This window comes from Erythrolamprus reginae, chromosome 2, assembly GCF_031021105.1.
Source record: "Erythrolamprus reginae isolate rEryReg1 chromosome 2, rEryReg1.hap1, whole genome shotgun sequence".
Taxonomy (NCBI): Eukaryota; Metazoa; Chordata; class Lepidosauria; order Squamata; family Dipsadidae; genus Erythrolamprus; species Erythrolamprus reginae.
In genome coordinates, this window is record NC_091951.1 from 217,191,698 (window position 1) to 217,206,833 (window position 15,136).

General features: G+C 40.0%; 1 protein-coding gene across 4 annotated transcripts in view; it reads right to left on the bottom strand.

Annotated features, from left to right (window-relative positions):
* PHC1 (polyhomeotic homolog 1) overlaps positions 1-15,136 on the bottom strand; it is a 250,073-nt gene that overhangs the window by 207,267 nt on the left and 27,670 nt on the right. For all 4 annotated transcript variants that reach the window (XM_070741838.1, XM_070741840.1, XM_070741842.1 and 1 more), the window contains exons 2-3: positions 9,399-9,557; positions 8,154-8,264 (exon numbers count right to left, since the gene is read on the bottom strand). In XM_070741838.1, the coding sequence (XP_070597939.1) occupies positions 8,154-8,264; positions 9,399-9,512 (225 nt within the window). In that variant the 5' untranslated portion in view covers positions 9,513-9,557. The remainder of the gene's footprint in view (positions 1-8,153; positions 8,265-9,398; positions 9,558-15,136) is intronic.

A 15,136-nucleotide genomic window follows, 5' to 3' on the forward strand; every position in this document is an offset into this window, starting at 1 on the left:
ATACTAACAGCAACTAGGATAGTGTACGCCCAGTATTGGAAAATAGATAAAACACCAGAAGAAAGTATAATTATCAAAAAAATACTAGACTGCACAGAGATGAACAGAATGTCAAAAAAACTAGAGGGAAAAGAAGACTCAGATTACTGTAAGATATGGGGAAATTTTTACGATTGGCTAAAGAAAAGAACAATGGAGAAATGATCAAAATTCAAGCGAAGCAACTTGTCAAATAAAAGAAATATTTAATGACATAGGAAAATTCTCTGATCGAACATTCAAATAAGAAGTGGGGAAACTTTTGTTTCCCAAATGTTGTATTTATATGTTTTTATTTTTTATTTTTTAATTTTATTTTAGTATTATTATATTTATTGTAGTGTATCCTTTTTGTTGTTTTTTCATTTTGTTTACTTGTTACTTGTTTTATTTAACTGTGTCAAAAAAATGAAATAAAAAAAATAAAAAATAAAAACAAAATACAAAGAATTAATAGATGACCAAATGAAATTAAAATCAAGACAAAAACTACAGGATGAGGGAATAACAATAGATTGGTGGCAATATATCCAGATACAGTCTAGATATCAAAAAGATACTAAAATATATCTATTTAGGAAGAGCTAAAAAAAATTAGGAAATTTGTTAACTACAAATCAGAGTAAATTAATAGGGAAAGCATATAAATACATGATGGGATATAAAAACATAGATCAGACTTTGAAAGACAATATGGTAAGTTGGTGTAAAAATTTAGGAAGAGAAATTGATTTAGAAACTTGGGAGAAAGTCTGGATATCCAATTGGAAAATGACAAAATCAGTTTCATTAAAAGAAAATCAAATTAAGATGTTTTATAGGTGGCATTTGCCACCAAACAGAATTGCTAAGATGTTTCCCAATATGTCCCCAAATTGTTGGAAATGTAAACGAGAAATAGGTTCCTATTACCATCAGTGGTGGACTTGCCATAAAACTAAATTATATTGGAATACAATAGAAAAGTAGATAAAAGAAATTACTCTACAGCAGAGGTCCCCAACCTTTTTTGCACCAGGGACCGGCTTTAAGCTAGACCAGTTTTTCATGGCCCGGTGGGGGGGGGGGGGGGGAGCTAGCTGTCAGCGGCGCCGTAAAAGGGGCGATCAAGAGAGGAATGGGTGAATGAATGGACGGAGGGTGGGAAGGAAGGAAGGAAAGAGGGAAGGGACAGGAACAGAAGAAGGGTGCAAAGGAAGCAAGGAAAGGTGTGAAAGGGGAGAGTAAGAGAGGAAGGAGTGAAAGAAGGGAATGAGGAAAGAAGGGAGGAAGGAAAAGGAAAGCAAGAAATGGAGGGAGGAAAGGAAGGAAGGAAAGAAAGAAAGAAGGGGGGAAGGGACAGGAACAGAGGAAGGAAGCAAGGAAACTTATGAAAGGGGAGAGTAAGGGAAGAAGGTAGGAAGGAGAAAGAAAAGAAGAAATAGAGGAAGGGAAGGTAAAAGAGAGAAAGAAAAAGAGCAAGAAAGAAAGAAAGAAAGAGAAAGAAAGAAAGAAAAAAGAAAGAAAGGCAACTTCAAAGAAAGGCTCACTGAGCATCTCTCACTCTCTCTCTCTTTCTATCCCTCTTTCTTTCTCTTCCTTTCTCTCTCTCCTCTTCCTTTATCTCCTCTCTCTCTCCCTCTCTCTTTCTCTCCCCCCTCTCTCCCCTTTCCCTCTCTCTTTCTCTCTCTCCCTCTCTTGCTATCTCTCCCCCCTTTCCCTCTCTCTTTCTCTCTCCCTCTCTTGCTATCTCTCCCCCCTCTCCCTCTCTCTTTCTCCCTCTCCCTCTTTCTCTCTCTCTCCCCCTCTTTCTCTCTCTTCTTCTCACTTTCTCTCTCTTGTTTTCTTTCTGTCTCTTTTGCTTTCTCTCTCTCTCACTCTTTCTTGTTTTCTTTCTCACGCTCTTTCTCTTGTTCTCTCTCTTGCTATCTCTTTCTCCCCCCCTTTCTCTCACTCTCTCTTTCTCACTTTCTCTCTATCTTGCTGTCTGTTGCTCTCACTCACTCTCGTTCTCCGTTCTTCTCAGCGGTGACGCGCGCACGCCCTGCCCGCCTCACCTTTGCGAGAGCACTTTCGCCCCGGGCTCTCAGCAAGGGGGTTTGCAGGAGAGGTGGGGCCGGCGAAGGTGATATTCAATGTCGGGGGCGCACAGGCGCCCCCGACATTGAAGACCTCCGCTGAGAAAAGCCTTTGCCGGCATTTCCTCTCGGCGTCAAGGAGGCGCAGCGGCGGGCGGAGAGAGGGAGGGGGGGGGGGCAGCGGCGTCGCTCCTGGCCTTGGCGGGCCGCCCGACCCTCCCCACCTCCTGCAAACGCGGCGGGCGGCGGGGGGAGAGCGAGGAGCCGGTTCCGGCGGGCGCGGGGCTTGGCTGGCTGGCGGGGGGGGAGCGCCGCTGGTGGTGCGGAAAGGCCGAGGGGGCCCTGGCGCCGCGGACCGGCTGAAAACCCCCAACGGCCCGGTGCCGGTCCGCGGACCGGCGGTTGGGGACCTCTGCTCTACAGGATATAAAGAAAACTCCAGAATTTTTTTTATTAGGCATAATGAAGCAAAAATACAAAAAGGATATTTTTTTCTTAATTATTCATCTTGACAGTGGCTAGGATAGTATACGCACAAAATTGGAAGGGAGGAGATATTCCCAAGGAAGTTGAGGTAATAAGGAATTACATTATTTATTAATTACATAAAAACAAAAATTATTCTTTTCATTTAAACTACTATGTTTATTTTACAAATTATTAGTATATTCTTTTTCTGTATTAGAAAGACTTCTACAATAAGCGGGGTAATTGTAACCCCAAATATATGTTAAATGTATGTATGTCTGGTTTGTCTTTTTTATGAAAAATTAATAAAATATTTTTTTTTTAAAAAGGAAGGAGTCAGCCAGCCAGCTGAGAGTGAGTGCCTGAAGGGACTTGGGCGGAGGTCAGCAGTGAACCACTGGCCTCCAGTTGAGAAAGACTGCCGCTGATCACCGCCCAACTCCCCCCCACCCTATGCAACATTTGGTGTAGCCTGGGATTTCCAGCTGAGAAAGGGATTTCCAGCCTGGGATTTCCAGCTGAGAAAGCCTGCTGCTGCTGACTGCCACCCTTTTCGGCTTCACAGGCAGGGAAGCTCACAAATTCCAAGCTGGTGCCCTCTCCTCCGAAAGGCTGAAAAGCGGCTTGGGCGACCGAGCTGTGGCAGGGGCCAGGGGAGGCGGCAGCTGCTGACCGCCACTCTTTTTGGCTTCACAGGGAGGGAAGCTCTTGAATTCCGAAGCTGGCGCCCTCTCCTCTGAACGCCCGGTGCCTCGCCAATCCCTCGGGCTGAGCCGCCGGCCTCCAGCTGAGAAAGGCTGCCACCGCCGCTGCTCACTGCTGCCGAACTCCCACCACCCCCTGCCAAATTGGTATGCCGAGTGGGACAGGAAGGTTGAACCCGCCAGGGGCAGTGATTGCAGGTCTCCTGTCCCCGCTCTCGTGCCCTACCCTGCCCTAAGTGAGGCGTGGGATTTTGAAGCACCACGAACGACCTCACGGCCCTCTCTGACAAGACACGATATGGAGCTGACTAGATTCGCCTGAGACCTTTTCTCAGCCTTTTTTTGAGATGGTAGACTCGTGTTGGAAGTAATATAGTATTTTGTATATTCTTGTAAGGCAGGGAGCTCTTGTGCTGTATGAAGCCTCAGGTAGTCATGCTGTGTGTTTTAAAGATATATATAAAAATGAGGCTTGGCACATAATTTAGGGTTTTTTCAGAATATGGGTGTTAATATGCAGTATATTATAATATAAACATGGTGACAGGCCCAAAGTCATTATGTGAAGTCCAAGGTGGGCCTGACACAGCTTGGGAGTGAGAGAGAGAGAGAGATGCCACCACACATTCCTTTCTCCAGATGCCATAGTAACAAACACAGGAAGGAATCAGGAATTCTGCATAGGATTGGCCCTCATGATTGCACTTGTGGGTGTGGGGATGTGAGATGGGGTTTTGACCCGGTTGTAATCTAAGGGACTCAGAGTTGGAATGATTCCAGTTGAATCCAGACATGGCCATTAATAAATCCTACCCAGTGAGAAGCACAGGCGTGGAATTGTTTTATTTCTTGGAATGCTGTTTTGGTTCACTAACACATGGCCACAGCAATGACGGTTACATCAGTCTGCAGAGATCCAAGTCAAAAGAGTTAAATAGTGTCTGTTTTCATTCCTTTCACCCATTTCCTCCCATGTTGACTGTATGACTGTAACTTGTTGCTTATATCCTAAGATTTTTATTAATATTGCTTCTTCATTGCTTATTTGATCCCTATGACAATCATTAAGTGTTGTACCCCATGATTCTTGACAATTGTATATTTTTTTTATGTACGCTGAGAGCATATGCACCAAGACAAATTCCTTGTGTGTCCAATCACACTTGGCCAATAAAAATTCTATTCTATTCTATTCTATAAGTGTCTTTAGTATTCTGCTACACTGGTATTTTATTAAACAATATAATACTACACCATTTGGTTCAGAATACTTTTTTCCTTGTTTTCCTCCTCTAAAATCTTAGTGTGTCTTATAAACCGAAAAATATGGTAATTACGCAACAGGTTGTCTTGGGTGACATTTGTGCTCAGGCATGAAAATGTGCCGCTCAGACACTATACTTTTCCGCCCACATCGGAAAAAAAGGAGGGAACATTGGGCGTGGTGTCTGCTTGCTTGGCCTTATATAAGAGAGAGCTGAATAAGGCCAGATCAAAGAGGGAGCATCTGGCGTGAATCCTTCATCCTTCGATATTGGCACCTCCAGAATCTCTCTCTCTTCTGCTGACCCTTCTGACAATTCATCTCTCGAGGAATACGAGGAGTAGCAGACAAATTGGTGAGAGACCGTCAGCTGCCTAGGCTCCTTTTGCAATGGTGGTGGTCCAATCCCTGACCGGGGACTGCTGTGTATTCTGCACCAGTCCTGCCATGATGCCCAGCTGTACAGCTGATGCAAGCATGACTTGGAGGTCAGCTGGTCAAATTCGGACCACAGTAGCCTCCAAACCACTGTCCTGGGTTGTAGAGGGACAGGTCCAAAGTACCTGTTCTTTGCTGGCCAAGGGGGAGGCTGGTACTTCACTAGCCTGGATATCATCTATAACCCGGAGCTCAATAACAGCAGAGGCCTCTGCTGAAAGAGCCACACTGGGACCTAAAGCTGCAGTTGTGGTGGGAGTCCGTACTGGATGGCCCCAGAGATATATGAGCGCTATCTAAGAAATGGATATCCCCAAGGGGGACAGAAGCTTTCTCCTGATCTCCTGATCAGAGTGGGGGACAGCAGGCCGTTTCTGGGAATTCATCGCGATGGCTGGCCTTGGGTTGCATAGCGTGGGACCAGTGATAATCACTGGTTTGTTTGTTTGTTTGTTTGTTTGTTTGTTTGTTTGTTTACTCACTCACTCACTCATTGGATTTGTATGCCGCCCCTCTCTGTGGTTGCAGTTGGCATGGTGGTTGATGGTAAGCATATCATCAGCTGGATAAACATTTGTCTTAGCCTTCTTAGGAGGCATGTGCTCAGCCGTATCTATAGCAATCTCAAGGCTACTGATTGAAATTCCTTGTATTTGTGGAATCTTTATTTCTTTTTATTTTCTTTTTTTAAACAGATGGTCACTAAAGGAGATCTAGTCAGATGTGCGGAGTGCCCTGGAGGTATAAGCCCTCGCCAGAAGACTGTAAAAGAGTGCTCACAAAATGGCCTCCACTATGGGCCTGAATCTGAAATGACCACCTCTATCAAGGCTCCCCAAAATGGCCACTCAGGATCACTGTAGCCACAAGGCCCCAGCAAAGGGCTAGCCCTATGCAAAGGACTTCCAGTAAGTGTCCAATTGTGAGCGATTTGATGTTTAATCTGAGCGCGCTGCCCTTCGGCAACAAATCAGCTGTTGGTCGGCTCAGCTGTCAGTCAATAGCCGACAGAGCACATGAAGCTCCTTATCTGCTTTTTGTGAAGGCAGCTTTTATAGTAAGATATCTGCGATGCTAGATGACAGTTGGAAACAGGCAGACTCATGATTTGAAGATAAGGTGATGAAAGATAGAAAATGCGAAAAGAGGTAGAAATTGTCAGTACAGGAAGGATCAAGACCATGTCTATCCAGACCAGACCTGGGCAAAGTGCGTGGGGCCGGATGTGGCCCACCCGCTGTCTGTGACCGGCCCGTGGAGGTTGGAAGGAAGGAGAAATGAAATGAAGGAATGAAGGAAGAAAGAAAGAAAGAAGGAGAAATGGAGGGAGGAAAGAAGGAAGGAAGGAAGGAAGGAAGGAAGGAAGGAAGGAAGGAAGGAAGGAAGGAAGGAGAAATGGAGGGAGGAAAGAAGGAAGGAGAAATGGAGGGAGGCAGGAGGAGGAAGAAGAGGAATCCAAAGCTACTTTCAGGCAAAGCCTGTTCTGTTTTCTCAACTGACAATGTAGGTCAGTTGAAGAGAGTCACCTGAAAGGAATATTTTGAGAGAGAAGTAAAGAACTGCCTAAAAGCATAAATAAAAGGCAGAGAAAATCAGAGAGACAGAAGCTTCTCTCCATTTGGAGAAGGAAGGAAGGAAGGAAGGAAGGAAGGAAGGAAGGAAGGAAGGAAGGAAGGAAGGAAGGAAGGAAGGAAGGAGAAATGGAGGGAAAAAGGAAGGAAGGGGTGAGCAATTAATTTATAATTATAATATAATTATAATATATAATAATATAATAATGTAATGTAATGTAATCTAATCTTTATTTATTTATTTATTAGATTTGTATGCCGCCCCTCTCCGTAGACTCGGGGCGGCTCACAACACAATAAAACAGTTCCTGACAAATCTAATAATTTACAATTTAAAATATTTTTAAAAAACCATTTTTAAGCAGACATACATACAAACATACCATACATAAATTATATAGGCCCGGGGGAGATATCTCAATATAATATAATAAACTCAGTTCTACCCAATAATATACAGTATTGGGTAGAACTGAGTTAATTATATTAATCTGGCCCTCTAAAACCATCCCAATTTCTCATGCGGCCCCATGGCAAAATTAATTGCCCACCCCTGGTCCAGACTGAGGACTGATTCGTATCTGGGGGGTCAAGGCCAGAGGTGCCCTCAGAAGGGAAAAAAAATAACAGACTCAGTCCTCATATGATTGGAAGAGATCAACCCACCCTGGATAATAGTTCAACCCACTATAGAGAAGGCTATATTTTGCATCAGCCAGTTGAAAAATGGCCCCCAGTACAGTGACCCAGACAATGTATCATTAACATATAATAATGAAAAGCAGGTTAACATTTTCTAAGCCCCTAATTATTTTTATTGACTGTTGCTAGTTAGCAGCAAATCTATGGAATGCTAAGCTGTATACATATTCTTTAAAAAGCCACCGCCTCTAAGACAGAATGTTTTCCTTTTTTTTCAACTCAACCTCAATTTCTTTGCTCTCAACAGTGCTCATTGTCAAGAACCAATTGCCACCTAACTCCAAGCCAAAAAAATGCCAAGCTACTTATCTATTAAGCTCTAGGAGAGGCAAGAAAAAGGTTTAAATTACAATAGACTACATGACAAGCTGTACTCTCACGTGAACAGTGGATAACATGGTTCAAACTCAAAAGAAGCTACAGACACTCAACATATTTAAAAATCTTTATTTGTCTACTAAAATAAAGCCACTTGGATGCTGAATGCCCTCTGTCAACTTAAGAATTCAGTTCTTACTAATAGCCACTGTAATTTATATCTTATGCTTCTTTTCCACAATTTTTCTCACAGCTTACTGGACATCTTGCTTTTTATTCCTCAAATTTGGAGTTAGGTAGCAACTGGCTGTTGACCAAATTGGTGTTCTTATTCTGGGAAATTCTTATTCTTCCAATGTAATAGTGATGAAAACTATATCTAAACATTGACTCAGAAGTTTCAGAAATTGTGAAATTAATGTAGAGAATAGCATCTGCATATTAATATTTTCAAAATAAATAATCCAAATTTAAGCAGATGCTGAAATGCATGACGAAAAAGATGGAGGCTTGGTGGCATTCAGAAGTTCCGGTCCCAGGGTTTCTCTCTTTCTAAACAAAATTTTTCAGCTAGCATGTCTTGACTTCTCACCTGCTGGACTGCTGCCAGACTGTGAAGTTGAGCACTGTTGAGTTGTTGTTGAAGCATAAATTGATGAAAGTATTGGGCTGCATTGGGTTGTCGCTGTAGTGCTTGAAGGGCCTGCAATAAAGAAGTTATCCAAAGTAAGAACATGGAACAACTATAATCTACAGTAGTGGTTCTTTTAAATTTTAAACTGGAAGTAATTCTCAAGAGGGTACTTTGGACGTATCCCAGGGATAATACACAATTTATGTTGGCTTTTTTTGTGTAAACAAACACTTGTATAAGCATAAAATGCTTGTGGGTTTTTTGTAGATAATGACATTATTTGAATCTAGGGAAAAAAGTAATCAGGCCAATCAGTTTAAGAATAATTAGTCTATAAATTGAATGAAAGCAAATCAAAGCCCAGTCCCATATAAACAAATAGGGATCACCACATCAGACTGGAAAATCAGGTTATTAAGATAATAATTTCAAGATCTTATTTACAATGGTGAATGCAACTCAACTATAACATTTTCAAGAGTAGCCCTAAGCAATCGAGATATTATGTCTGGTCTCACCCCATTAACATTTAATATATATATATATATATATTTAAAAATCATCCCATCATTATTACTTTATAAGTAACTCATGATGGCAAACATGCCTAATACTCCTTTTTCCTATCCCTCCTGCCCCAAATAAAAACTTTGTGTGGTGGATTGGGATGAAAGAGAATGCTCAACGTCACCTAGCTGGCTTTCATGTCCAAAGAGGGATTAAATCTCAGAGTAACTGTTTTCTAAGCTGGTACCTTAACATAGATCAAACTGACTATTTTAATGTAAGAAGCAGTACTACTATCTTTTAGAAAATGAGAGGTTGTCTCAGAATTTTTCCTCTTTCACAGCGACACTGTCCCTTCCTTTATAAAGAAAAAGATATTTATTGTTTCAAACAAATAATAAATTCTTATATGCTATATTTAGTACATGCTAAGCTGATCTTCCAGAATTATACTGTTTGGCAGAAGCTCTTGGAGCAAACTCTTTTTTCATATATACTTTATTTATACATTTTTCTTTAGTAAACATGTGTTGTCCGAGTACAATTTTTTTAAAAAAAATTGTAATAGTAACAATATCAATATAATAATAATAATAATAATAATAATGTTTAATGAATACAAAAGATAACAATGATTATATTTGTTTGGCCATACTAATAAATCTTCATTGCATAGTTCAGGGGTGTCAAACTCACCTGCACTGCCTGCCGCTCATAGAGTGTCATTTGTGATATCTGAGGGCGAGTGCTTCCACCAGAGCCTGAGTTGCCACTGGCTGAATTTGAATTCTGCTCACTTTCCGTCTCCATTGTATCAGGCCCCAAGGATATCTGTCTGAAGTTTTATTTCAAACTCTAGAAGAAGGAATTATGATTACCTTATGTGAAAAACATTACATTACAAAATTATTTGAACATTTTCTGTCTAAAATAAAAATCTATGACAAGTATCAAAATCTACTTGTGATGGTTAAAGTATTAGTAATATAAGTCACTACTTAAGTAATCATCCAAAATTACACAAGATTTGTTTTACTAAATAACTGTTCCTTCAACAATAAGGCAAAATTTAAAAATAATGAAGTGATGAGAGACAAATGTAAATTTTTAAAGCAAACATTTGATTTTTCAATTAAGAACCAAAAAGTGAGAATATTTAACCATGCAGTCCACACTACATGAAAGTTGTAATGAAACAAATATGAAGTTTCTGAAAATAATTTCTGACTTTAGGGAGTTAAACAATAATGATATATAAGTACATAATGAAAATATAGAAATACCGCATCATAAATCGACGGAACATAAAACCCCTAAAGACGAGTTTGTACCTTCCTCAGAAATACCTAACATGAATACAATTATACTACTCAGAACTAAAGAAAATAAATACAACACTCCACACCCTCGACATAAATAACTTACCTTATATACTTGAGTATAAGTCGAGATTTTCAGCACGAAAAAATGTGCTGAAAAATCCAACCTCAACTTATACTAGTCACTGACCTGAAAACTCCCATGCAGCATTTTCCAAAGCTGCACAGTTCCAATGTGAAAGGCAGGAAGGAAACCTCATGGCTCTGGCAACACAAGGGGTTTTTTTCTTTGCAATTACAGTCCAGCCGGCAACACCCCTCAGCTGCCTCATTGGCTGCAGACTGAACCAATCATAGTTCCTCCTCTATACAGAAAGGAGGAACTGAAAGAGCTGTCTGATTAGCAGCAGGCTTTCTCTCCTGATCAAGCCAGCAACAATATTTTACAAGTAAATAAAATGTATCAGTAAAATGTAAGTTACCCATTTAAATTTGATTAATTTCTAATAAAAGAAGAGGTTATTTTGTAAGAAAATGTTGCTTCAAGTGGGGATAACTCTGTGTAATTAAACTTTTTCTTCCAACTATACTTATCATACCCAAGAGGATTGTTAATGCTGACTTGTTTAAAACAATACAAAGGTTAGGATAATATAATAGTAAGAATCTTGTCATTATTTGTTCTACATAATTAATATGAATAGATTTACCTTTTTTAGAGTATGGTTTCTCCTTATGCAAGATAAATATCATGTAGAAGAAAGATTTTACAATTAATGATTGAGTAACCCCCAATTGTTATTTACTGATCTATTGAGATAGTAATGATATTAACTTATGAAATATGTTTTAAATGGAAAATCTGAATATTTATCATATGGAAGTTTGATTTAAGCAATATATGAAATCCCAATTATTAAGAAAATCATAATGATATTTATTTTATTTATTTATTTGTTTGTTTGTTTGTTTGTTTATTTATTTATTAGATTTGTATGCCGCCCCTCTCCGTAGACTCGGGGCGGCTCACAACAATAACAAGAACAATGTAAGATCAAATCTAATAATTTAAAAAATACTAAAAACCCCATTATTAAAAGCAAACAAACACACAAACATTCCATGTATAAACTGTATAGGCCCGGGGGAGATGTGTCAGTTCCCCCATGCCTGGCGGCAGAGATGAGTCTTAAGAAGATATTGTAATGAAGATTAAGATAACAGGTTTTAAGATTAAGATTACATTCATAAAAATATTTTAAGAGGTTTTTGGAATTTAAAAAAAGAAAGATTTTGGAAGGGGGGGAAGAAAGGTGCAAGAAATAAAAAACATTTTGGAAGGAAAAGTTACATAATAATAATAACAACAGAGTTGGAAGGGACCTTGGAGGTCTTCTAGTCCAACCCCTTGCCTAGGCAGGAAATCCTACACTACTTCAGACAAATCAGTATCCAACATCTTCTTAAAAACTTCCAGTGTTGGAGTCTCCAGAGAGGGGTGGCATACAAATCTAATAAATATTAATAATAATATTAATAATATTAGTAATAATAATAATAATTCACTTCTGGTGGCAGGCTGTTCCACAGATTCATTGTTCTCACTGTCAGGAATTTTCTCTTTAGTTCTAAGTTGCTTCTCTCCTTGTTTAGTTTCCACCCATTGCTTCTTGTTCTGCCTTCAGGTGCTTTGGAGAACAGGTTGACTCTCTCTTCTTTGTGGCAAACCCTGAGATATTGGAAGAATGCTACCATGTCTCCCCTGGTCCTTTTTTTCATTAAACTAGATATGTCCAGCAGTGTTCCCTCTAATTTTTTTGGGGGGTGGGCGGAAAAGTATAGTGTCTGAGCGGCAGTCCCTTCGGGACTGGGCGGCACTCTTTCCCTCTCGGCTTCTGGGCAGGTTTGAAAAACTCTGAGTTGATGATGATTTTTAAGTGAGCCATTGCTCACTGCTCAGCTTAGAGGGAACTATGATATCCAGTTCCTGCAACCATTCTTGATATTGATCTTTTTTTAAAAAATTATTCTACAAAAACAATTTTAAGAAGCTACAATAGAAGAATATTCCATTTTTATAAGTTACCAGTAGCCACTGTATTTTCCACCCTAGGCTTATATTTGAGTCAATAGGTTTTCCCAGTTTTTGTGGCAAAAGTAGGTGCCTCGGCTTATAATCGGCTTATAATCGGGTCGACTTATACTCAAGTATATACGGTACATCAGGTCGCTCAACAGTGATAGTCAATGATATGGTTGACAACATATATGTTGTAATCCTAATTGCCTGTCCATTTTTCTTTTTGCTTTTTTTTTCTTTGTATGTTTTGTTTGTTTTGACTGTTTTTATATGCAGAAATTTAATAAAGATTTTTTTTAAGTACATAATTATAGTATCACATTCTTACACAGTACAGCTTGAACCTATAGACAATTAGTAAACCATGGAATTATATGTACACACAGGTAGTTTCATGGCAAGATTCCTAGTATCCAAAATATTGATTGATTGATTGATTTGATTTGATTTGTATGCCGCCCTTCTCTGAGGACTCGGGGCGGCTAAGAGCATACAATATAACAATACAGTACAACGGCAAATCTAATTAAATTTAAAATTATAAAATCCAATATTTAAAAACAATCATACCAGTTCAATCATACAACATATATCAAATTTCGTTGGCCGGGGGGCTGAGACCTAATTGCCCCAAGACTGGTGACATAGGTGAATCTTAAGACTCTTATGGAAGTCAAGGAGGGTGGAGGCAGTGTGAATCTCCAGGGGGAGCTGATTCCACAGGGCCGGAACCCCCACAGAGAATGTTCTTCCCCTAGGCCCACCAAGCGACATTGTCTGGCTGATGGGATCTGGAGAAGGCCAACTCTATGGGACCTAATAGGTTGCTGGGACTCATATGGCAGAAGGTGGTCCCGCAAGCAATTTGGCCCGATACCATGTAGGGCTTTATAGGTCATATAAATATATGTTTTGCAAGCTGAATTTATTAAATTATGTACTTGAAAAATGGTATAGATATTTAAATATTAACTCAGGTCCAAAAATATATATTTTATATATACTTTTTCTTTAACATACATAGATGCTTAGTGAACAGTATATTGTCTTGGTCAATTTAAATTAACAACAACATATACATAGTATGGTTTTTTTTTGCAAAGTATTTTTTTTATTTTTTCCTGCACATCATAAAATACAAAAAACAATATACCTTCTGTTTTGTTACAATAAAATAGTTTTGGATTAGTAAATCTTATATAATCAAATTATACATTCTTAAATTCCATCTGTTTAATTTCAGTTATCATCACACCCCCTTTATTTTATTTTATTTGGTCATCCAGATAAATCTCTATTAATGTCTAATTAAGTCCATCATTAATATTCCTTAAACTATTGGTAAAATCAATATCTTTCACATCTTATAATCTTAATATCAAAGACGTGGTGCCTTTTCCCTTTTAGTACAAATCTCAAAACAGACTAAAAACCCTTATGACTAATTTTATCAGTATAAAAATTATATACTTATACTTTATCAGTTTAAGAAACAAACAAATACATTTAAATTCATTACTTATTATTATGCCATTATTAGATTTCATCAAAACCCTCTTGATAAATTAAAACTAAGCAATAAAAAAAAACTTTTGATTTTCAAATCTGTAAACCCCATTTAACACACTAATCCGAATTGAATAAAACTTAGAAGTCTAAATTAAACCTACTTAAGTCACCTTAATATATTTCGTTTACTTTATTTACTTATAAATTTTATCAAAATTCATAAATCTACTACTAAATAAAAAATAACTACTAAATTTTTTAAAAACTATTATAAAATATTATAAAATATTATAAAATAATCTAAATATAATCAACCATTTTCAAAAAACCCTTTTCCTTGTCTATATTTAATATCTGCCTCTACCATCTTTTTATATCGTTTCTTTTTATGTTTCATTTTCATTTTCCTCCTCCTCCTCCTCCTCTTCTCCCATCTCTTCTTTAAATAAAAAGTCCCCTTTAAAAATCTCCTCTTTGCAAATTCCCACTCTTTCATTCCCATTCCTTTTGAAATTGGCAAAATCTGATAACCTTGCTTATATCTTCTTTTAACAGTGCTTAACTTAATACAGTGGAACCCCGACATACGAGCTGCTCTACTTGCGAGCAGCTCGAGATAAGAGCTTGGGAGGGAGCGTCATTTCCGTTCGCCTCCCGAGCTCACATCCGGGATACGAGCCACGCCTCCCTGACGCTTTCGGCAGCGAAGGAAGGCAAGGAAGCGCCCGGCTCCTCTCTGCTCGTATCCCACGTGGTAAGCATTCGCTTGGCTTCTGCTTGGGGGTGGGGGGGGTCCTTGGCTTCTGCTTGGGGGTGGGGGGGTCCTTGGCTTCTGCTTGGGGGTGGGGGGGTCCGAACGGTGTTTTTTTGTAATTCCGAGGGGCCTAGCAGGGAGATCGGGAGCTTGCGCAATCGCCCATGCGGCCCCGAAATTAAATAGCCGCCAGCCCCGCCTCTGCTGCAACCCCCTTGCTTTCTCGGCAAAGTGTTAGCTGGATGCCTTCAAGGCACTTCTGCCGGCTTCTCTCCCTTCGTCTCCCACGGCTGTTGCTCTTCCGCGCCCTCCCGCCGAGCCCCTTCGCCACGTGGGCAGGCTTCGGAGCTCTTTACATTAACCGAGAGAGAGGGGGGAGAGAGAGAAAAAGTGTTACGCTGGATGCCTTCAAGGCGCTTCTGCCGGCTTCTCTCCCTTCTCTCCCACGGCTGTTGCTCTTCCGCGCCCTCCCGCCGAGCCCCTTCGCCACGTGGGCAGGCTTCGGAGCTCTTTACATTAACCGAGAGAGAGGGGGGAGAGAGAGAGAAAGTGTTACGCTGGATGCCTTCAAGGCGCTTCTGCCGGCTTCTCTCCCTTCTCTCCCACGGCTGTTGCTCTTCCGCGCCCTCCAGCCGAGCCCCTTCGCCACGTGGGCAGGCTTCGGAGCTCTTTACATTAACCGAGAGAGAGGGGGGAGAGAGAGAGAAAGTGTTACTCTGGATGCCTTCAAGGCGCTTCTGCCGGCTTCTCTCCCTTCTCTTCCACGGCTGTT